Genomic DNA, 24826 nt, shown 5'->3' on the forward strand with positions numbered 1-24826 from the left:
TTTCAACGAAAGAATAATTAGTTCTCTTTCTAGCAAGAACAAAAAGCCCTGGTCGAAAGCAAGTAGAAACAATGAAAAATTGTTTTCTCAAAGCAAAGCATTCCAGAAGAAAATCGCCATGGAAAATCAGTTTCGCAGTTCAATCTGATCCGAATCTCGACAAAGTCGCTTTTAGCGTGGAAAGTCGCCTCGACACGCTTCCATCAACCTAACCTAAGAGAAGAGAGAGGTTTATCGGGCCTGGAAAGTCGATCGAAGGTGCTGTTCCATTCGATTTACGTTTGCGTCAAAGTCTCTCGCCAGTTTCGACCAACTTTCTATCCAGATTCTAATCTAATTAGCATTCTATCTAACCGATACAACTAATTAATTGTTGGGAGTTGCGAGAAATCGATAATCGAAGAGGCAACTATAAACGAATCGTAAGAATTAAGAAAAATGCGAACAAGTGACAATCCTACAATTTTCTTGTAAAAGTTACTCTTAGAGCAACAATTCTTTTGATATTAAACGTAAAGAAAGGTTGGGAAGAAGATTAGAAATTTTTTTTACACCCAAGAAAACTTCAACTCGAAATTTACTTGGATTGCCCATCGTCTTGCTATTCTCGAAAGGGGTTCGATCAACGAAATTGGACGGATTTCAACAACGTCTCGCCGAAGAAAGATACGATCATCACGATTTTGAAATGCAGGAAAAAAAGACAAAGAAGAGAATCTCTATATTAATTAACTCGGCTCCCTTTCAACTGTATCGAGATGTTCCTAGGCTCGCGGTTTTGGCTTCGACCTCGATTCTTGGATATCCAATTATCCGTTTCTCTTCTTGCACTGACCTCTCAGCTAGTGTGTCCGTCGAAATTATCTCTGACCAATCTTATCGTCGCTCATTTCCTTTCCATCTCTCTCTCTCTCTCTGGTTTTGCCTTCGTTTGTTTGCCTATCATCCGCCCGTTTGTTTCTCGTTCGCCATTTCCGGACTCGATATCCGATTTCTTGCCGAGGAAACGAAGCGAAAAAGCTGAGGAGGAGGAGGAGGAGTATCGAGAAATTTTAGGTGTTCCAGGTGAGTTGGTTCTTTCGATCGTTATTTCGATTGCACAGAGAGATGAAGTTGGGGATTGGAATAAGTAGACTCCCTATCTCTTCTCCTTGAACGAGTTTCTTTTTATTCGGTTATTTTTTTTTTTTTTTTTTTCGCCTTTGCTTTCTTCGGTGTTGAATGATATTGTACGAGTTTGTCACGAGTTTGTACAGTAAGAATGGATACAAGAATGAAAGACGGGGACAGACGTCCTTTTCTTTCATTCATCCGTTTCAAGATTTCGTTTACTGCGTTTTTCATTTACTTTACGCTATATTGAAAATTTATACAAAAAAAGGATATAGTTGTACTCATTCTTCGAATTCTTCATCCACAATCAAAATCTTACGATCGTTAATTTTCCTCCATCCTTTATCATCCATCATAGGTTTTTGCTTTGTCAAAAAGAGTCAAGCTCTTCGTTCGAGATATTATTCGTAATTTTTACGATCGAAATGGGAAATGGGATAAAAGAGGAGAGGCGGCGATTTACCAAGAACCACCTGGAGAAACGTCTCTAAATCGCTCGGGGGGACAGCGATTACAATAAGAAAAGGAAGCGAAAGACACTCACGTCGGGGAAGGGTCCCTCGTCAGCCCAGGTATGGAACGGTTGAACGAGAGAAGGACGATGTTTCGAAGAATAAAAAAAGATGCACGATCGCGGTGGAATCCATTCGAGGCTCGGCTTGTTCGTTGAACGACAATTAAGCGAATTGCACACTCAAGCGAATCCCACCCCTTTTTTTTTTTTTTTAAAGAAGACCCTTCTTCTTTCGAGAAAAAGGGAACGTTTTCTTATCCAACTTTCATCACGCGGCGAATTTTCGAATTATAAATTCAGCCCCCCCCCCCTCGAACTTTCACCCTTTGCGGGAATTTCGACTGTCAATTTTAGATTAAGAGGAAGTAGGCAGACGTGTTCGAGTCAAAGGATATTTTGATTGAAATTTGAAATTTTGTGAATTTAAATTAAGAGAAGAGATACCCTGGCGCGTTGACGTATTGCAAACGGATGAATGTTTGTTTAAAGTAATGGTAAAACGATGGTGAATATCTGAACGATTCGATTGGCGAATAAATATATATTTATAAAGTAATGGTGAATACTTTCACAACAATTTAATTACGTAATCTAATTAAAGTTTGTAAGAAGATAATTCAAAGGTAATTTACACTCGCCTCGAGATCTTAAGTTATTTATAGAAGGGTGGCGTTGTCATTGATCGAAGTCGCAAGCGGATGGAGGTGAAATATATTTACTTACGCTATAAAGGAAGAGATTCGTCTCGTATTCCGTATTCTTCTTCTCGGAATTACCGCCGCCCACCATGGAGTCGCCATCTCCACCAGCGCCGCCGCCATCGCCTGCAAGCAAGAGAAAGATTTCCTTCGTATTTTCTTACGTAATTGTTGCAAAAAAAAAAAATTTCATTTTCTCTTCCTTTCGAGGAAGAGAATCGAATATCGATGCGTAAGATAAGGGAATAATGTCGAAAGATAAGGGTATAAAAAAAGGGGGGGAAAAAATACAAAGGTGTAATATCGAAAAAAAAAAAAAAAGAAAAAAATAATAGCAGACGATTTTAAAAGAATTTCTGCTATTTCTCGAAAGTTAGAATGGATTAACCGGATATGGGTAAAATTTGTTTTTCTATTGATTCGAATATCTGTTTAATAGAAAATGGCAAAGTTTTAATAGAGATACAAGAGTGGGTAGCGTTTTTGGTTAAAAAGTTTTAATAGGCGTCGAGGGAGATAGGCGCATTGATAGTTTCTTTGCGACACGAGAAATTGGCTTTTTCACCGTGATATGTTTTTCTCCTCCTCCTCCTCCTCCTGTCTTTTTCCTTTCTTTCGAACCGCAACTGCGAATTGGATTTCGATCGACCGTTTCTTTTTCCTCCTCGTGAAACGATTTACAACCAAATAAAAAAACTTTCTCCATTTTCTACTTTTAATTTAAACGTTGGTAAAAGTTGGAAATCAATTTTAGTTAGTTTAGAATCAGACGATAAACTATTTTCATAATCGAGCATCGATTTAATATAACTTGAATTTATTCTTAGAGATGTATTTCACTTTTCGTAATGTTGAGAAGAGTCTTGTTTGGATAACGTTCTTGGATCAAGTGGGTTATTAGTAGTTCGAGTCGGGCATTAAGTCCTTGTAGTTGGAAGAAATAACTTTTGATAGGTCTATCATCGTTATACAGAATCTTGTAAACATCGTTATACAGTAACACGATATTAATTCGATCCAGTTTCATTCGAAGATCCAAAGATTATGTTAGTAGTACAAGTCAATCGATTCACCGCCATCGTAATTCTAATTATCCCTTCTCATTTAAATTCGTCAATTAACTTGTAAAAAAAAAAAAAATCTGACTTCAAAATAGTGATAAAAAAAAAAAGAAAGAGAGAAAAGAAAAGAAAATAATCTAATTGGAGTAGATGCACGAGATGCAAAAATTCCTCCGTCCATTGCATTCAGATTAATACATCGGATCGATCGGATGCAGCAGAGGTAACAAGAGTCCGCAGAGGCGTCTCGACGTGCTTCGACGTCGAATCGACGCCTGTTACTACCGTGGCCACGTATTTCTTCTCCCTCAATAACGGATTACGTTCGAGCACGTTTCAATCCAGCCTCCACATTGTGAATTCCACGAATATATTCTTCCCTTCCTTTGACGTTGCAACGAACGTGTTGGTTTCCATCTAGTTACCGTAAGGTTAACCATTATTGGCAACACTGCATAGAAAATCACGAAACACGCGAGAGAACACAGATTCCAATTGTCACGATTTTTCTGTTTAGAATTAAAAATTATAATATATAATGTAAAAAAGTTAAAGGAAAAAAATTATACCATTTTTTTTTGTATATTTTAAGTAAAGTATTTTCAGAAAAAGTTTATATCAAATATTGTTTTGTATGAAAAAATAAAGTTAACTTTTATAAGTCCTTTTTACGTGTCGAAAGAATGAATATTATATAGCCCATTCAACTTTTATTCTAAACATTTTTTTAATATCATAAAAAATAAACGAGATATTCCATTAAATTATACGGGGCACCTGGTATATTCCTGAACGACAGAGATAAATATAAAAAGATACACTAGATTGTTATTCAAAAACCAAATAACTATATTTCATCGAAAATGTCGTCTTAAAAAAAGATCGTCTCTCCCTTAGGGAATTTTTGTCCGATTAAATGAACGATCAACCGAAATAGCAGAGGAACTTTCTTCACGCGAAGATCGAATATCCCTATTCGTTGCATGTTTTCTTCTCTCGCTCGTTCCCTAGGGGAAAAGTTATGAGAAAATAGACTCGACACCAAAACGTCAAGCGTCGAAAGAAAGCTGTAAATGGAAATTCTTGTCCCGAAAAAAAAGAAATTCTTTCCCGATCCTCTTTTGCTTGGTTAAATTTCTATTTCACAGGTTAACCGTTCCTAGAGGAAAAATACTTTTTCCACTAGAACAATTCGATCGTTATGATAACGAGATTCTTGAGCAGATCTCGGCCTCGAGAATGATGGAGCAATTAGAAGAGAGGGACTCGATATTTGAAACAAGCTTCCCGATGCAACGTATACAGAGACAATTGGGTTGCATTGTAGCGAACCATTTAAAAACTAGGCCAGTCAATATTAACTTGCTGATTTGTCTCTTTGTTCCTTTGACGAGTCTTCATCCGCTCGTTGCGGATATCCAGAAATCTGTAATGGGATCGTCGAAGAAAATTTTGATCCTCGAATTTGATCTTCTTCAATCCTAGTAAGTTTAATCTAGTAACTTTTCCAACTGAATCAAAATTCAAAATTCGAATTGTTTCTTCATTTCACGTCGTGAAGTTGGATCTTAGAATTGAATTTATAGATTTTCACGGTACGCTGGCCGAATAACAATAGAAATAGAATAAAAGAAATCGAAAAAGAAAATAGAGTAGATGGCGCATCGGAAGAGATGGCCGGTGCTGATTCGGCCAGTTCGATTCCACTCTTCTGTTTGTGTCGGTGCAGCAGTTTCTTCGAGTGAAACAGGACGGAGAGACACGTGACAGAATACACCGAAGAACTGTACATACGAACTGTATAGAAAACGCTTCGATTTGCTTTTCCAATTCCCCGTTTTTGTCCGTTTGACTTTCCGTCGTTTCTTTATTGGTCAAACCTCTCGAGAGCACCGGTCTCGATTCTTTTGAACAACACGTTTCGACTATCCAATTTTATACCCGCTTCCTTTTCGAATCCTTGAATCAACTTTCACAAGAGAATTCTCCTTCTCCTCTCTTGTCTTTTATTTTTCTTCACAATTTACTCCCTTCGAAGAATTATTTCGAAATATAAACGTTTCTATTTTATTTTAAAGTGATAAAAATAACGATAATTTTTGGATTTAAATTAATATTGATCAATCAAGTTTTAACTTAAGAAAAGATTGATCGAACGAAGCTGCAAATTGAAGGAACAATTTCGCGGATGCTGACGATACCGTCTTGCGGTTGCTCGAAATTCACTTACTTCTCGTCAGGTGCACTTTAACTTGGCACGGAACACCCGTAACCATAATTTCGAGCTCGACGTTCAATAGGATCCTTCCAATTTCGTGCAAATCGTTGCGAAATCAATTCAATATCCAATACAGTTTCCAAAAGCTTTGGCCATTGTTTCCTGCAGCGCAATCGCAAAACTCCAAAGGTAATTAAGACGGGTAAACACGAGAAATCGAAAAATTTTTGAAACATACTTCCATCTCTTTTTATTAAGCTGTTGCATATGAATACGAAACACTTAATTTTACACTTTTCAAAAAAAAAAAACGACTAAATGTATGAATAATATTTGTTTCATCGAAAACATTGCATTAAAACAAATACCAATCAAAACACAAACACGACATATGTATTCATCGATAAATCTAGAAAATTCTTCGATCAAGAATTCTGGCAAACTTGACATCGCCGCAATAATAATCCAAGGATGCGCAACACCTTCATTAAAGAGGGACCCGCTCGGCATCGACACCATTTAACTGCATCGAGTTTCACGCATCCCTAATTATTTTAATGGCCAGATATTTGCTACCTTCCATTACGCTCCTCGATCGTGGCCGCGAACCACCGCGTTAAAATCGATCTTGACGCGAGCCGTGGCGAGATGGCGTGGCGTTCGGGATCTGGCTAATTACCATGCATCTGCTCGTTACCGGCAGAGACACCGAGTAAACACGAGAGAACGGCCGTAAGGTATGCGAGAATGGTGGATTAATTAGAACGTGAATTCGAATGGAAAAGGTCGTATCGCTTGGTCCCCCGATGTTTACAATATTGATTCATTTCATCGTTTGCACACACGAATCGAATTATGAAATATAATAACAAGAGAAATCCTTTTCAACGTTTTCCTTTTGGGAGGGGAGGATGTTTGGACATGTTAATCGCAGCAATGGAAACGTAAACGGCTCGATTTCATATTAGCATAGTGTTCGACTCGCAATTCGAAATAATCCTGTATGGAATAAATCCAGAAGTTTTCTCCGTGCTTTTGTTCGTTTCGAGTTTTTCGACAGATTCGAGCTGTTAACAAATGAATCTTCGTCGAGACGAATTTGATCGATTTTTATATTAGGGTATATTTTATTTTGCTTAGTGATAAATGTTGTTTCGAATCGGGAAATTCGGTTCTCGATTGTAAGTAATCGGTTTTCTTTTATTTTCGATTGGTTTAATTACGTTTACGCGGAATTGATTTGGTAAAGACGAGCACCTCGATAAATGAAACTTTTATACGTATTTCGATTTTAACAAATGTTTTGTAAAAAAAGAAAAGAATAAATTGGCTCGTTCGACGATTCAATTTCAATTGTCTTTGTAAATTTGCTTTTGTTTTATTTTCGATCGGTTCAATTACGTTTACGTGGAATTTGATAAATGGAACTTTTACACGATAAATATAGATATTTCGGTTTCAACAAATTCTCGAAATGTTCTCGAAAAATTGAAAAGAATGAAATGGCTCGCGCAAAGATTCAATGGGGTTTCCAGGGCGGGAAGTTACGCAACCGCGAGGAACTTAATTACGTTAAGAAGCGTAGAGGGAGAGAGAGAGAGAGAGAATAACAGGAAGTGTCGTCGGTGTAAACACTTGGATAGGAGCGGGCAAGTTACCCTAAGTGGCTGAACTCGCGGAGAACGGGCTTCAAACGCGATTAATTTACCGACACGTCTTACATTCCCAATTCATAATTGATTCTGCCCTCGAGAGCCAAGTTTCGAGACATGTATGTATATAAAACTTTCCTCCCTATTTCTTCATTCAAACATACTTGTTTGTGACAAGTTATTTTCAAATTAACAAGAGGATAAAAAATTGAAAAAAATTGGGAGCCGAATAAAGATTCGATTTCACATATTTAAAAGAATGTTTGCAAACAATTACTTCAATATTCTTATCCTACGTTATTAATTACGAAGACACATTTGTTTGTTCATATTTTTTCTTCACAAAATGTATATATTTATCAACGTTCAATTCGTATATGTACACGATCTGGCTTCGCCTGAGGCGCGAATTTTACACCAACAAGAACAAACGAGAACAACAACAAGAACAACAAACTTCCCCTCCACCTTCCACCATTCAAACACGATGTGGAATAGTTGGAAACTTGGTCGATCCGGGCTCGACCGCAGAGGCAACCAGATTTTCACGCGATTACCAACTTCCCAATCCCGCGAATAACCAACCATCCGATTTAAAACCATTCCAGTTTAAAAAGGATTCCAATTTTTCTAGCGTTAACGATCCTGGTTTCATCACAATCGAAATGTCTCGAGGGGGTTGGGTAAAAATGGCGATGATTCAACTAAACCGGAGCATCCCCAGGTCAGGGGACGGAAGCGATTCTTCGGAAAGATTCGAGCCAGATACGAGATCGAGCAATTGGAACGCGAACGATAACGAGGGGTGGGGGTTTGGTGTCGAAGAATTTGAAACTCGGTGAGGACATTTGCCAACCGGTGTGCCAGACCGATGGCCCACAATTTCTCAGCGCTGATCCGCCGCTCAGAATTAAGGCAGACGATGCACCGAAATGCTTCCTAAAAGTTTCCTTTCCTTTTTTTTTTTTTTTTGGCCAAGTTTTCGGGATTATTGCTTGGACCGAGAAGTGGTCAACCCTTTCCAAGGGTCTCGCGTCTGAAATTTCTTCGATTCGACTCGCCCAAGTTTCAATTGTATGTGAAAGGTGGTTAATGGTCCTGTGATGCACTCGATATCCCGTTTTTATTCTTTCTTTTTTCTCTTTAATCTTGATGTATGTGCCACTATTCGATGAGAGTCAAGCAAAAAGATGCAGATTCGACTCGTCCAAGTTTCAATTATATGTGAAAGGTGGTTAATGGTTCTTTGATAGACTCGATATTCCGTTTCTATTCTTTTTTTTGACGTATCTGCCACGATTCGACGAGAGTCAAGCAAAAAGACGCAGTGTATATATCGTAAAAATTGCTTTCCTTTCCCTGAATTCAGAGCCAAGTATCAAAAATTCAATTCTTGGACCGAGTTAACTTTCTTAAGTTTCGATTCGTTTTTCCAGGGAGGAGTTTCATTCAAATGTACGTAATATAAGAGCTCGATATTACGAAGTTGATTGGGCAGATTTGATTGAAATCTAGCGCGTAGAATCCACGTTGTGATCCTCCTTATTTTATTCTTACTTTGTTTATCTCCTTGTAATTGAAACGGTGACGCGTATTCGAATAAATCAATATCTCTATTGAATATAAACGAAACACTCTTCTAACCTAACCTAATCTAACATTTACATCATTTTCATTTTCACATTCGTCTACTTCCTCTCGGTCGAGGTAAGCCTCTCGATCGTAAAGCCTCCAAAAAAAAACCGTATCCGCTCGTTCAAACGTTTTCAAACATCTTCAAACACAGGTCGAAACGCGCTCGTTTGAAAACGACCCGAGTGGACGGGAATGGCCGCGCTCTGAGGCGAGGGGGATACGTGCGTGCGTGCGTCACAAGCTCGAAAGCAAATGGTAACAATGGCGGGCGTGTCCCGGCCGGTCGGTGGCCCAATTTCTCGCCTCGATAAATCAGCTCGCGAGATCGTGGCGTCGCGACGATATCATTCGGCGTTTCGACTTTATTGCGACGGCAGTCAGATGGCGATTATTCGATACTATTCGGCCGATTTATACGCGGATTCTGATGGGTTTCGTTGGGGATGAAATGGCGTTTTTTGAAATCGCGTGGTTGACACCCGATTCATGGACGAGATGAAAGTTTTTGAAGTCAGGATTCATTGTTGTGCCTCAATTCAATTCAATTATGCAAAGATGCAGAGAATACCTAGACACAGGATCTCTCTTTATCGTAAGGATTTGGTTTATAGCTTGTGATTAAATTGAAAAAAAAAAAAAATGAAGAGACGAGGATGGAAAGAATTATTTTTGTGGAAAAATATTCTACGCCCGATGAATTGAGCGTGACCGTGAGCTGTCTAAATACGTGTGTTAGGCTCGAGATAGGAAGAAACGTCACATCGTGAAGCATCCTTACAATGGAAACTACTTAACCCTCCGTTCGCCCTTGTCCTAATCTCGTCTAAACGCGCCCAGTACACGTTTTTCGTCGTCCGAAAGGCCACTCGACCGGAGCCAGATTTGGTTGAATCAACGGAATGCTGACTTAAATCGACTCTTTGGAACAGCTAACCCATCCTTTGAAATTCCTTTGAAAAATTAAAATTCGTAATTTACGCATTCGATCGCAGTACAAGTATCTTGTATTAGAATAATTGTTACTAATCTGATGGAAATTTTGATTAATTGGTCTCGATTAGGATTCTTGTTTATTTGTTTCAATTCTATTGCGCTATGAGGTTACACGTCTGATAATTATTATTCATTCTCGAGAAAAAATTATCGTGCAAAGGATTTCATTAATTTCGAAAGGTAAATTAATGCAGATATTTTTCATAGAACTCTTTGTTGCTTTAACAAAGTAATTTTTAATAATCAAAATTAACGTTCTTTCCAAATTTTCCATAAGACTCTTCGTTAATATTAATAATTTTATATATTCTTTCAGTGTAAGCTTTGAAATCCAATATCTGACATATTCTTGAATCAGAGAAATGAAAACGGAACAAAAATTTATTTTCCAATGCACGAAAAAAAAAAAAAAAAATCTTCGAATCTATTCAAACCGTATCTCATCCTTGAGAATTGTGCAAGGTCCGCGATATCCTTTTAACAGGGATCGATCAGCCACTCGAGCGGTGGCAAATTCGATTGGATCAACAAAGTGCTGGTCCCCCGCAACCCCTAAACGAGCTCGTTTTATTGCATCCCCTCGTAGGCTAGAGTTAATAAATATTCCTCGAAAACTGTCTATTCCTCAAAATCGAGTAGCTTCTTTTAATCGAATCAAAAGAAAAGTTTTTTGAATTCAAACGAGAGAAGACGTTCAAAGGAGAATATTTCATAAGAGACACGTTCGTGCGACGCGGATTAATTCGCGAATTTCACTAGAACAACTCGAGTGAGAAGCTGTTTGTCCCCTAATTTCGTTAGGTTAGACGAAATGACGACAAATGGCCAACCGTTGCTTCTTCCGCTGATCAAATTAATTTATGATCTCTCCAGTGAACTTGAGAAACGGAGAATTTCATTGTTAGCTGCTGTGGCTTGTTCGTGAAATCTGTTTGTAGAAGGAAAAGCTTGTTTAAATTAAATTCCATTGTTTATTTGTCAATGATCGAATGAAAAAAGTGTATTAGGCGTGTAATGAAATGAATTATAAGAAAAAAAGTATGCGATGAAGAAAAATGATTTCGTAAAATTCCGTGCTGGCGGACCCCGGATACACAGGGGTCTACACGTCTTTCGTCAAGGCGTCCAAAACTGTACTTCGTGTAGAATAGTGAATAAATTATTAATCTCAATTCTGGTTCAACCACAATTCAAAAAAAAAAAAAAAAATTCTCTTTATATTTTATCAAATGTAGAAATAATAATGAGTAAACGAAAAAGAGTAGTAATAAAATATTGATATTTTACCTGTTGTTTAGAATTGTTTAGAAAGAGATAAAATTGTGTAACGTACTCTTTGCTGGAAATTAGAGGAAATCGGATGGAAAAATTTAGTTTGTTTGCCTGCATCATTGTTTATTCTTACGAAGCCAATTCACGCGAGACTTGCAAAATGTTATTATTACAGATTTGCATAAACTTCTAATTCATTGTTCCATGAGACTTGAGTGATTTTATTTACTTATGAAATGTCGAATTATCGTTGTTTGCAAATTGGAATTTCGAAATTCAATAAAAATTCGCTTCGATAAAGATGTAAAAATAATATTTTTTATATAAGAATTCGATCTGTGAGAGAAACTAAAAAAAAGTAAGAAAATTAAGAAATTCTCTACGAATAATATCATTTTCTTGGAGAAAATTTCTTCCAGAAAATTTTAGAGACATCGAGATACCTTTTTTACGAAATATTAGATACACAAGTATGAAACGTTTAAATTTTTTTCTCTTTCTTTCTAAAATTCTCTCGCGTTTTATTTCTTTAACTCTTAATTTTCCTTCTCGTATAACGAGCCGGCCATTAATTAAAGTGTTCTCCTCTCCTGCCTTCCCAGTGGACTATAAATCATACAAAATAACAGATATAAATCTCACGAAAAAAGATACAGTTCTGTTTTTTTCCTATCTCTAAGGACCTCTTAATCCATTCTCTCTAGCAACAGCTTTCCTTTCTGTTACATCCCTGTTTTAATAATCTTTCACTACGTCTGCCTTTGCCATTTTATGCGTGCCCAAATTTTCCTTTCCTATCCTGACATGACCATACGAAGCAATCGCCTGGAATATCCAACGACTGGAATAAATAGGGGTAAAGTGCTTGGACGCTCCCCTGATATTTTAAATTATATATTTATGTCAAAAAAAAAACACGCAAAAAAAAAAAAAATGCACGAAACGCACAATACGAAAAAATTTATGCGCCGGAAACAAGATATCTCGTGGGATTCCGTGCTGGTGAACCCCGGACCGGGGTCTACATATCTTTCACCAAGGATTTCTCCCGATATTATTAAAATTACCTTACATATATAAAACAAATTAACATAATCTACATTATTATCTACATTATTTCCATATTATTTCACGAAATTTATTCTAAAATTGAGCGCTATGAGAAGAAAATCTCTCGTTATAATAATAATAATTTTCTTCGTCTCTATTCATCTCGAAACACCTCTCCAATATTTTACCCTTAATCGCTTTATTCACTTAATTTCACATTTCGAAAACGAAAAAGAATATCGATTCCACTTTATTCGAACCCCTTATTTCTATCGAATTCGTATCTGATTTTTGCATCTGTTTAAAGGGCTCGAGGAAGGAAATGAAGGCGCGCGCACGATAAATGAATTGGGTGACGCGCGTCCCATATTCGGCTCGCATAAATTCACCGTGAAATAAACTCTTCCGGCTGGGATGTTTTTCCATCCGCAATTTCGACGATTTACCGACGGTCCACGGGTTTCGCGCCGCGTAAATTTCGCCGCCTCGCGGAATCTGCTCGACGTCTCCGCGCTCGTAAATCTCGCCATGGGCACCACGATATTCCGGAGGGAGCAGCAGCTATTACAAGGGGAGGGATTCTACATCGACGATGCTCCACTTTTCGAATTGTAGGCCAACCAAATGGTAGATCTTCAACAGCGTGGAATAATCGAGCGTGCCTGCAATTTGCATATCTCACTATGAATATTCGACACCCTTTCTCGTCGCGTTTTCGACGCGACACGATGTTTCTTACGATGGAAGGGGATTATCTCGCAGGCTGATCCTTTTCGATCCTTCTTTTTCTCTCGTTCTTTTCTTTTTGTTGCTGTTACATCGCTGTTTTTTTATTGGAAATTTTATTGGAAAGAAGCCCATACAGGATGCCTTTTTCTTTCCATTCTTACGAACGTGATATCTTTCTTTTGTGTCATTCCTTAGAAAAGCTTAGAATTATTATTATTATTATTTTTTTTTTCATTTTGTTTGTTCGAACAAATCGTTTTATCTTCTTATCGTAACATGCACGAATTTTTCACAGATTTTTCTTGACCCAAATTCTTCTTCTTGTTTTTGAGCGTGTTTTATTCCCTTTGTCTTCTTGGCAGATGTATCTTGTAAATTCTCCAGCACCACGGTTCCCACGGGTGATTCCCGGTAGTGGTGGTGGTAACGTGACGAGCGATACATCATTTTATGCTTTTCTTTTTCTCGCGCGCTGTTTCTCTGTGATTCTTCTTTCTATCAATCTCAACACGAATAGAGTAATTTTTATCATCCTATCATTTGTTGAAATAAGATTGTATAAATTATTCACTTAAACCTATCCTTACGATCAGAACCAGATCAGATCGAGGAAATCAACTCGATTGTTTGCCAGTCAGTGATCCATTTTCGAAAGTATAATTTCTCTCTAATCAAAGTATTTCTACACGTCACCATCATTATCATGGAAATTCAAGCTCTGCTCGCTCTTAATTGTCGATTATTTAAATTTCATCTAACCTCGAGACTCTAAGTTTCTCGCCATTCTTGTTCTTACGTATCGACCAACTTCCGGTTCGACTTTTGTCCACATCACGATATAACCTGTCTCCTTTCTCTCTTAATATTCCATCTCGTCTCTCCGTTCAATTCGCATCGGTTTCCATTCGCCAAGTATGGAATATTTCATTAAACGTGCAGGCTTATTAATGAAACGATTCCCATTTTCCCTGGAAATGTGGTTTTTCAATGTTTCATCCGCTCGCTCGTGGTACAAGCTTTGCCAAATAAAGATGAAACGTTGTTGCGAAAATAGGAATTTTTTTTTTCCAGTTTGACGAGTTTTCGAACGAAGATAACGGTAAATGGAAAAAGTGTCGATATTTGAAATAGTTTTGTGGAACGATGTGGAAAATAGTGACATTTGATTAAAAAAAACATGTCACGTCATAGATCTCTGAAACTAGATGTAATCTTTCTCCCTTAGAACATTTTTTATTGAAAAATTTCGACAAATTCTTTCGATTATTTAAAAAAATAACAGGTTGATTAGAATGATTCTTCGCGATTAGAAGATCACTGCAAGGAATTGTAACAGGATGTCTGATCGCACACAGACCATTTTCACTTAAACCTTCTCTTAAACCTTGGTTTACAATAGTTCAATCCGGATGATGTTTGATTGTAAAAAAGAAGTCATTTCGTAATTCTCTCTTCGAAATTGTCCAAAATAAATGATCGAGCGAAGCACGATCGGCTCATATCAATCAAATCGATCCGTCAGCAAATACGGAAGAGCCGTCACTTACACGCCACGCCATAATTTTTTTCGCCTGAAATATATGATCGGAGGGATTCGCCTCGTTAAATTAATGGATGTTCGCGCGAAACCTGGAAACAAGAGGTTGTCCCCGCGATACAGTTTCGCTCGCGTCATCGAATCGTTACGTCGGTTTCGAGGTTTGGGAATTTTGGAAACAATCAAAATTTTGTCCATCGCGCTCCTCTATTCGTCAAATTTTCTATCGCGAACTTGTTAGAACCGGTTAAAACCGGTTAGAAATGGTCAGAAACGGTTGGAAACGATAAATGTTGAACGAAAAGTATACTTTCTTTGTAGAAAATTTGGTAGATATTAAGAGGAAGAATAAACGAGGAGAAAAAAGCAGAATTTTTTCTCTAAATTTTCTTCTTCAATTTTTTTTTTTTTTTTTTTTTTAATTTGAGAATTTTTCTTTTTACAGATGTCAAGACATTTTCCAAGGATAAAAAGATTGCGCCGAAATGAGCTAGCTAACAATGACTTTGAGATAATCAAAAATGAAGTCGAGCTCTTGTTTCTGTTAGCCATCTACTCGACTCCGCATTACTTGATACGTGCTTAAAGATACAGTAGGACAAGCTCCACGGATGTCGGATACGAGATTTCTCAATGTCTGCAGACCTCTGTGAATGTCGGTGTTCCATGAAATGTGAACATAGAACGCATGTGCAGATAATCTGCATACATTGTCCGCGGTTATTGTATGCCAACTACTATAGCATTCCGCATACCATAATAAAGATACGTGGCGGCCATATTACATGATTCAACGACTGAATGAGATTCACACTGAAAATACAATTCTCTTATGCATAGCTGTTAACCAACTTGCTTAAAAATTCACACTTTCTAACCTAACCTCTACTGTCTCGACATTTAAACAGATGGCGCTGGGCACGTTAAAAATTCTTTTTCCCCTGTTATTCGTAACAATCCAATCATATTTTTCGAAATAGAGAAAATTTCTTTACTCACGAATTAATCTTTTCCATAATCTTGAACAATTTTCAATTATCTCTTCTCGTTAATCATTCTCGTATATAATAAACGAATCGAGCTTCTTATCATCTCGATAAGAATATGAAGATAGAAGACAAGGGAGGGGAAAATTATATAATTCTTCAGGGTGATGACATAACGCGAAAAAAATGTCGTTGGCATTTTAAACGTAATCATTGCCGTTGCCATTCACGTACACCGTGCATTCGAGCAAACAACCGGATATCTTTCCTGCGAGTATATTATATACGACGCTATTGCATCTCGATTTCTGTACACGTAATATGGTAATGCAAGTTTAGGAGATGGAGCCATGCTGACGGAACAACTGACCCGAAATATCTTTCGAAAATAATACAGGAAAGACAGTTCCTCTTCCTCTTCTTGGCCTCCTCCTCCTCCTCCTCCTCCCTTGGTTACGTATTTTCGAAGTTTCGAAAGCCAGCTTTCTCGATCTTTCCTCAAATTTTACAAAGCTGATATTTCATAAATATTTTCGTGATTCGTACGCTTTTGTGCCACGTACTTTTTTTTTTAAACCATCACTCTTCTATTTTATCGAGTTTATTTAAATATTCCATAAATTATTATATTACGTGCCAATGTTTCTCTATATTTCGAGTCTCCAAATATTTTATGGCTTCTTTGACAAATATTCAAAATGTGTTTTTCCTTCTGGAGAGGATATTTCTGTGATTAAAATTCGATGGAGAGGAAATTTGCCAAATTCTGGAACAATGGAAAGTAAACGAAAGAAAGTTTGGTAGAAATTTGAACGTTCGAAGGTGGTATTCAATCAAGGTGGTTCTAAAGTGTTGAACGAGAAAAGAAGAAAGAAGAAACGAGATTTGACAATCTTCGAGGAACAGTAAAAATTAGGGCAGCGGATCATTTAACGTCATCGGTTCTTTCAAGGTTACCCTTCGACTTTTTCGAAAGATTGTTACCTCTTTCGTCGTTAAAATGGAACTTTATTCCGCGTGAAAAGAGGATACAGCAAAGATCGAAAGGAATGAAAAAGTATCTTCTTTTGATAATTCGTAATTTAAATTCGTATCATATAATTTTAAACTATATTAAATTCTTTTTTACTATTTTTAATACGACGCTTTTTTCCTTTCACCTTTGCAAAAAACCGATTTTCTCTCCTCGACGCCATACATCTCTTTTTTCCACCCAGCGTGGAACCTTCCTTTGAACCCGAGCCACCGTTAAATTCAGCGTTTTCAATGTCACTTTGCAGGAAAACTCTTCTTTCTTATATTTGGACATCGCAGCATTAAACTTCGACCAAACTTTGCGCATCGAGGACAAATTTATTTCTTCCCCGCGCGAGGATAAAATGGTGAAACATCCAATCGTCCATCCAATTTTCTCATCGATCCAGGGACGATTGGTCCGGAAAGAGATCGTCTCCTTTCGAAATTTCCGAACGAGAATTGAAATTGGCGACCGAGGAAAAGGAGAGTTTCGCTTTTATGTTTCTATTATCTGGAATTAACTTTTTAAAATTGGAAATGAAAAAGAAATTTCAAAATCTGTGAATTTTAAAAAAATCCACTTTGATTTCGTTGTTAAGAGTTAATACAAGAATTGCAGAATTGTGCAGTTTAGGGGGAATGTATCGTGTAAAATCCTTTTTAGGCACGAACTGATTGAACGAAAGATCATCAGCTAAGAGGGGGGGAGGATTACGTGAACAAGTTTTATACAGTGAAAACAGGGTTGGTTACGTGAAACACGTTTGTCCATCCGACAAGTTTCGTACAAGTGAAGCTTCCACGGTTTCCAATGGAATTACAGCGCGAAAATTTCTGAATTTCTTTCCAACTTTCCAACCCCTCCCCCATATTTGTGCACTTCGAGGGCCGTAAGTTCGGAAAGTTTTGGATGGAAATTCGAAATTTTTCTCGATAATTCGATTGGAATCGTTTCCTCGAATCGCAAACAAGAATTGCAAAAGAATATCATGCGGAGGTGGACCGGGCTGAAAATTAAATCGCTGCCCCAGATTCCTGGTGAATCCAGAAAACTCTTCCCCAGACACGCGATTCTGGAGCTTCCTTTTACGGCCAAATCTTTGTCTTCTCCTCGCGTGCTCGCTCGAATTATTCACATGGATAGAGACATCTCTCTTTCCTCGAGATTTTCTCGATTTCCCCCCCTCCTTTTTTTTTAATTCGTTTAAAGGCGACGATTCTTATTACGAGTTTCTCGAGAAAATATTTTTCTTTTCCTAATCTCACGGTTATTCACGACGCATGAGCGAAGTTTTTTCATACTTCAGGATGCTTTTAAGCTTGATTGTTGGACGGTGAAGTGGGACGGTTTATGGTTTAGCCAAATATTTCGTGTCATGGTTAAGGGAAACGCGGGTTACTTACACGTATTACAGTGCTCTCGGTGTTTATGAATGGTGGTGGCCTGAATGGTGGATGCACACACTTTGGAAGAATGGTGCACTTAGAAGCAGTGGATAAATATTTAATGCGGCAAATGGGACGCTCTTGTAACCATAATGGCTACGCTCGTGATTATGAAAAAAAGACGACTATTTTTAGATTTTGAAATTTTATCGAAGAACGGAGAAATTTCACCGCGTATTTGAAATATTGCAATAAAATAAATCTTGGCACGATTTTAGATGAAAAGAAATAGTTAATAGTGATCCTATATTTTCGAGTAGATACTACTATCCTCGTAATAGTGTCAACGCCCCTTTTACTCGAGCGAAGCTATTTTTCATTATCCCACTCTCTACTGTTGTAAATTGTATTTCGTCCAAAGCTTGCCACATACGAGACTTTTAAATATATCTTCCTTTTCCTCGTGAGAAATTAATTTGACTCGAAAAGATCAATCGTTAATTTTAACGAGGTCCCTAAATAACTTGGTAGCTTAAAGGTAACCAAGTTAATGTTAGTTCTTTGAATGAAGAAACCGTCCGTGAATTCGTGAAATCTTCCATCACTGAGATAGTAAATTAATCGTTGGATTATTAATGGGACACGATAAGGGGATTAAATTATAATTTTTCCCTCGTCACAGAATTATCCGGAGGATCTTGGAGACTTTTAGACGCGAAAGGGAGGCGAGAAATCGAGTCGAGTGGCTCGAGAATATTTCGCAATTTTAGATCGTGAGAATGTGAGAAAGGAAAGATAGTTCGAAATTCGAAATTCGAATGTTCCAGTGGAACAGGTACGATGTACGTGTAAAATTAATTATCCTTCGGTGATAAACAATTTTAAACGATTTATTGCACAACGGACAAAGAGTCTAAAAAGATAGATAGATCGGAAAATTGTTCAAACCAGTTCAAACATATCCAAACTTCCTCGAATCCTTAATACTACGTTGATACAGTTAAAGAGTATACATTGAAAAATTGTTCAAACCAGTTCAAACATATCCAAACTTCCTCGAATCCTTAATACTACGTTGATACAGTTAAAGAGTATACATTGAAAAATTGTTCAAACCAGTTCAAACATGTCCAAACTTCCTAGAATTAATGCTAGGCCTAATTAAACCCAGAGTAGGTGACGAAGGAAATACGCGTTATACAGAAATACCATGGCACTTACGTTACAAACTTCGATCAAACGATTTCCAATCACCTACTTGCGTTAAAAAAATTTGCTACAACGTTACGAGACTCTTTGATACTTGGACCAACTTGGACTCTAAGCAACGATCCTCTACGCAGAGGTGAGTGCAATTTTTGCGGGAAAAGGGAAACAACGAAACTGATTGACTAGAAATAATTTAGAGAAAGTGGTTTGCAAGCGTACCGGCTTCCATTCGAGCTGGCGAGCCATCGGGCATGGTTTTGCCCTGGGACTTTGGCGTGCCCTCGCTCATGCTTTCGCCACGACTTCGATCCTTCGAGGCTGGGTCGGTCTCCCTCTTCCACTCCTCTCCTTCACCTCCTCTTGTTTACCAACTATCGCCCTTTCCCCTTGGAAATCCTTGGAAGCAAACTCTTTTCTAACACCAGTCTCTCTCTCTCCCTCTCTTTCTTTTTCTCTCTTCGTCTTTCCCTCTTCAAGATCGAGTTATCGTCGACACTCGTTTCGAACTCGTCGTTTCTCGCGAAACAAATCTCGACACTTTTTGACCACTTTGATCCGATTCGAAAAAGATCCTGTCTTTTTATTCCTCGATATTTCTCTCCCTCTCTCTCTCTCTCTCAGTTCGACGCTTGGAATATATTTCAGACAGTTAAACGAGACACTATCCCGGCGTACGGAACACACGGGAACCCGGGCGAGTCTCGCGGAGGGTGTGCGTTGGCTCAACGCTTCAGCCTGATCTTCCGCATCCCTCCTTCCACACGGAGAGGCGGCTCGGTCGGTTACGCTTGTCTTGTCGCGGTGTCACAAGGTCACGGGATCACAGACAGGATCGAAAGAGAGGAGCCGCACGCACCCGGCTGCTCGCTCGCTCCTCTAATTAAACCACGCCGGAACGACGATCCCCGGAAGTGCGCGTCGGGAGGATCGATCGTTCCGATTGAGGCGCATCGACAGGTGCACACGACCGGGTGAATTTCTCCCTTTCCCTCCCTCACTCCCCTTCCTTCCTTTCTTCAAAAACTTTCCTCCTCCTCTTCGATTTTCGTCGATCCCGAAAAGAAGAAAAGAAAGAAAGGGAAGAAAAGAAAAGAGAAGAGAAGAGCAGTGTTATATCTCGAGGAATAGGACGGGAGTCGACACGACGCTCCACCAAAGCTTGATCCCGCGTAATATCGCGACAACTGGGAGAGCAAGAGTTCGGAGCGAAGGATACACCGGGTCGGGATTCTCGCGCTGGGGGTGCAGGTCACCACCCCTGGACGCTCGTCTTCCTCGTGGACGCTGCGGAGTGCTGGACCACCTTCGCCACCTACCCCTTCCGCTCCCTCTACGATGCCTCTCCTTCTCCGCTCCCGTTCGACGGCGCTCCGGTCGTCGGTCGGTCGGTCGGTCGGTGGGTCGGTGTCTGCTTCCACCCGCTTTCGCCGCGTCGAAACCTCGATCCGTGGAAGGCGTGGAGGCACACGTCGATGGATGGCACGCGCTTAGTAGAGCAGCGATGATCACCGTTACCGCATCACCACCACTACCACCACCACCACCACCACCACACGGCACTCGAAGAGAAGAAACAACCACGACTTTCTCTTCTTCTTCTTTTTTCCGTTCTTCTTCTTCTTCTTCTTTCCGTCTTCCTTCTTTTCTTTTCGGAGAAGAAAGGAAAAAAGGAACGGGGAAAAAACGTGTCGACCGAGACGCGGAGTCGAGGAGAGAGGACGTGGCCCGAGAGGGCTTACTCGAACGAACACTCCCGGCTTTTCCAGGCCTCCTCTCCTTCCCTCCTCGCTGCGCACGCTCTATCCGACTCCCTGTTCCTGTTTCCCTCTCTCCCCTCCCCCATCTCCTCCTCCCTCCCTTCTTCCACCCTTTTCATATCCTCCTTTTATCTCGCCACTCTCTCCTCTCTCTCTCTCTTCTCTTCTCCCCCTCCTTCTCCCCACCCGCCCTTCGACATGGCATCTTCTCGCCCTGCGTAGCGTCCACGCTTCTTCCACGTATTTTCCCACCGCTTGCTCCCTCATTTTCTCGCAGCCGCGCGTCCCGGGCGTTCTCAGCTTTTCCATCCCCGGATTGACGGCGCAAGCGCCGCTGCATCCACCCCCGGGATTGTCCCCCTTTCTCTCGCTCTCCTCCTCCTCCTCCTCCGTTCCTCACCGCGCAGCTTCCGAACGTGGGACGAGGATCGAGCGTTGCGAAGTTCGGAAGAAGGATGAAACGAAGAGGAGATGATGCTCTCTCTCTCTCTCTCCCTTTCTCGGTGTTGATCCTGCTTCTCCCTCTTATGCCATGGATCCTCCTCGTCGCGCTCTCGAGCTAACAGTGTTTCTTTTTCTTTTCTTTCGTTTTTTTTATTCTTCTTCTTATTACGTCTGTCGATAGCTTTATTATTTTTTTTTTTTTAACTCGGTCGGGGATGCAGCCATCACTGTTGCGTGCTGATTATTTTTTTCTTCTCTCTCTCTCTCTCTCTCTCTCCCCTCGTTTTGCGATTTCGTCTCCGAATCGAGCCTATTCGAGGTATTCGGTACCGATAAACGTGTGCACGGGAGGAGGGAGGTTCGTTAAAGCGTTCCCTCCCCCTATTTTCTTCGCTTTTCTTCAACTTATCTTTAACGCATCCTTGTTCTATACGTATTTGTTACAATGATTATCCAGTTTTTCTTCCTCGAAAGTTTTTCCGTCGAAACATTTCTCTCCCGGGATAAATAAATATTTCAAGAGTTTCTAGGAGGGAAGGAAACGCGCGTGTAAACGTTTCCCTCGTAAAATGGAAATATTTTAAATTCCTTTCAATTCCCACCCTTCCTGTGTGTGTGTATATATATATTTCAATTCTCCTCCTTCGTGGTTTCAACAATGTTCCAATGTTGTTTAAACTCTCGCACGTTGCATCTCAGCCATCAACTGTGCTCCTTTGACTTTCTATTTTATTTACCGTGCGCGAGGATCGCGTTCCTCTCTTTCTCTTTCTTTCTCTGTTACCTCGATTCACGTTCACCTTTTTTATTTTATCTCCGATCACTATTTACCTACGTACGTTCCTACAAATTGCGTCGAACCCTTTGTAATTTAACAAATATCACCTCTTTCTCTCTTTTCATTTTTCCTCTCTCTCTCTCTCTCTCTCTCTCTCTCTCTCTCTCTCTTTTCTTTTTCTCTTTTCGTTTTAACAACTTGCATAAGTTCTTCTTTCAAATTCCTTTTAATCTTCCTTCCCTCCATTTAATTTCTCCTCGCTTCAACCGAACCGACCTTTTTTTTCTCTCTCTCTCTCTCTCTCTCTCTCTCTCTCTCTCTCTCTCTCTCTCTCTCTCTCCTTTATTTTATACGTTCAGTTTGCCTTTTCTAGGGTAAAAAGTTTTCTATCTTTGCCTCTCGCTGTGTACATACCTATCGACCTTATGCAAATCGCTCTCTCCCTCATCCTCGAGGAATATTTCGGCACCATTCCACCCGTTGAATATTTTTAATCGATCGATCGATTTCAATCGTTAACGACGAAATATCTATCGCGGTATGTATGAAATTTTTGTAATTTGTAATATATTTTCCTTGCATTTTGTCAACGAATCTTTCATTTTTATTTTTCTTTGCTAACTTTGTTAATTTCTTGTTGCAATTGTTATATTACATAAAGTTAACGTAACATATTCGTTTACTCGTTTAATTGAATAGCGATCTCAAAATGAAATACATGAAATATATTCTTATGGGGAAAATGGCGGGTGAGAGACGAATAAGATGTCGCCACTGTCGTCCCAATATTTGAATCATGGGAATGTTAACATCTTGTCAATGAATTTTGATTTAACTATCCAAGAATTATAAACTATTGTTCTATAAATTTGCGACTATCATGAGAACTCATATTTTTTTTTTGTTTGCGTAATAAAATAACAATTTGACGAATTATATGGAAAATGGCGCATATAGAGATTGATCGAGATGTTGTTGCTGATTGTATGTAACGTTTGAAATAAATATCAAATTATTTTTGAAAATCAGAGCGAGAGAGAGAGAGAGAGAGAAATTATTTTATTTCAAATGATAATATTTCCAAGCTAAATCTCTCCTTTTTCCCCCTTTATTTTGCCTCTCTCTGTTGCTCTCTGACAATTTCTTCCCGTTCATTTGTCAAATGCCAGACCATTTTCGTCGGTTGACGAGCAATCGGACAACTTGACGTGTCGTTCCTCGTAATTTCGACGAAACAATCGGAATCGTTGGATGCTCGAAAATTTCGCTTTAAACGATGCTGTCGTCGAGATCAAAAAGTCTCGAAAAAAATTGTCGCGAATCGGTGATATTTTAAACGATTGGCAAACGACTTTTACTTTTATTTCTTTTGAATCGAATTCGCACTTTTATTCTTGAAATTTTTAAAAGATCCTTTTTTTTTTTTTTCAAGTTATTATAGATGATCTAAATATACTGTGGAATATATATATTCTTCGCCTCGCATTAAAAAAATAAATAAGAATACATGATTGATGCGAATCGATAATTCTAATTTTGAAAATATATTTTTATCCTCCTCTATTTTAAACAAAATTCAATAAAACGGCTCGAGAATCGCTTTCCTTTCTTCAATCATTTCCAAATAATTGTTCAAAATAATTTGTGAAATTGTAAAAAAAAAAAAAAAAAATCGAATTCCAAGTAAAATCAAGGATTTTGCAAATCCATCAAAATTTTCAAAAATTTTCAAAATTTTCTCAAAATAATTCCAAACTATATAAATATACTCTCACAATTTCTTTCTCGTTAAAAAAAAAAAAAAAAGAAATCCAGTCTTGTCTCATTAAAATAAATACGGCACTGGTTTTCAAATTTTCCTCGATACGATATGGAAGTACACCTCTTATCGCGCTTTATACTCGAGAATTTCCGTATTTCCCAGGTGAACTTTTGCGGATTGGAACGAGCGAAATTCCGCACGATTTCTTCCTGTTACAACACCATTCGAGCAGCTGTGGGAAAAACTGCGCGTTATTTCCCACGTAAAGCACGATATTTATATCACGCCGCGCGTACGCGCGACCCAAAGCTGACAGCTTAAGCTCAAGCGATGGATCGAACCGCTCTCGTTCTCGTTTAACACTCTCGTCTCGTGATGAACGAAAACGAAACGTGGGATTCCGATATTTTTCAATTGATTTGACTTTTTGATCGCTTCGAATAGTTATTTTTCTCTATGTACATTTATTATTCAAAATGTGTGTAGATTAAATTGTTACAAAGTTTGTCGAATAAAAGAAAAACGAAAATGAAGCAATAGATAAATTGAAATCAAATTTTTCTTATTGCCTCTTTAAAATTTAATATCATACATTTATCATAGTATAAACTGTCTCCAAAATGTTGAACAACTGTGTATGTATACATGTTTAGCCTTCGAATTTTATAGATTTGATTTTTAGAAGAAACGCTCGAGAGCATTTTCCCAAAAAATTCTTTCCTATTTCGAACTTTCGATATGGTTTTGCGAATTTTCCTTTAAAAAATTATTCGTAACATCTTACGAATATTACATCCTGTCTCTCTTCTTCTGTCTCTGTTACAACGAAACACGAATGCTTATATCTCGAAATAAAAGAAATAATTTTTGAATCCAATTTTGTTTCATATGTGTCTATACGTAAAAACAGAATTGGATTTGAAAAAAATGGGTTTCATCGGTAACGTAGACCTCTGTTTTGAAATGCTGCCAGTAGCACGATCGTATCGAAGTTATAACGAGGCAGGGTGAACGA

At 38.7% G+C, this 24826-nt stretch overlaps 1 protein-coding gene across 7 annotated transcripts in view; it reads right to left on the reverse strand.

Annotated features, from left to right (window-relative positions):
* kcc (solute carrier family 12 member kcc) overlaps positions 1-24826 on the reverse strand; it is a 122679-nt gene that overhangs the window by 11698 nt on the left and 86155 nt on the right. For all 7 annotated transcript variants that reach the window (XM_012490337.3, XM_012490336.3, XM_003696607.4 and 4 more), the window contains one exon: positions 2351-2451. In XM_012490337.3, coding sequence (XP_012345791.1) covers positions 2351-2451 — 101 coding nt within the window. The remainder of the gene's footprint in view (positions 1-2350; positions 2452-24826) is intronic.

The sequence above is a fragment of the Apis florea genome, unplaced genomic scaffold (assembly GCF_048593485.1).
Source record: "Apis florea isolate Af1SG1 unplaced genomic scaffold, ASM4859348v1 contig_2350_pilon, whole genome shotgun sequence".
Lineage (NCBI taxonomy): Eukaryota > Metazoa > Arthropoda > Insecta > Hymenoptera > Apidae > Apis > Apis florea.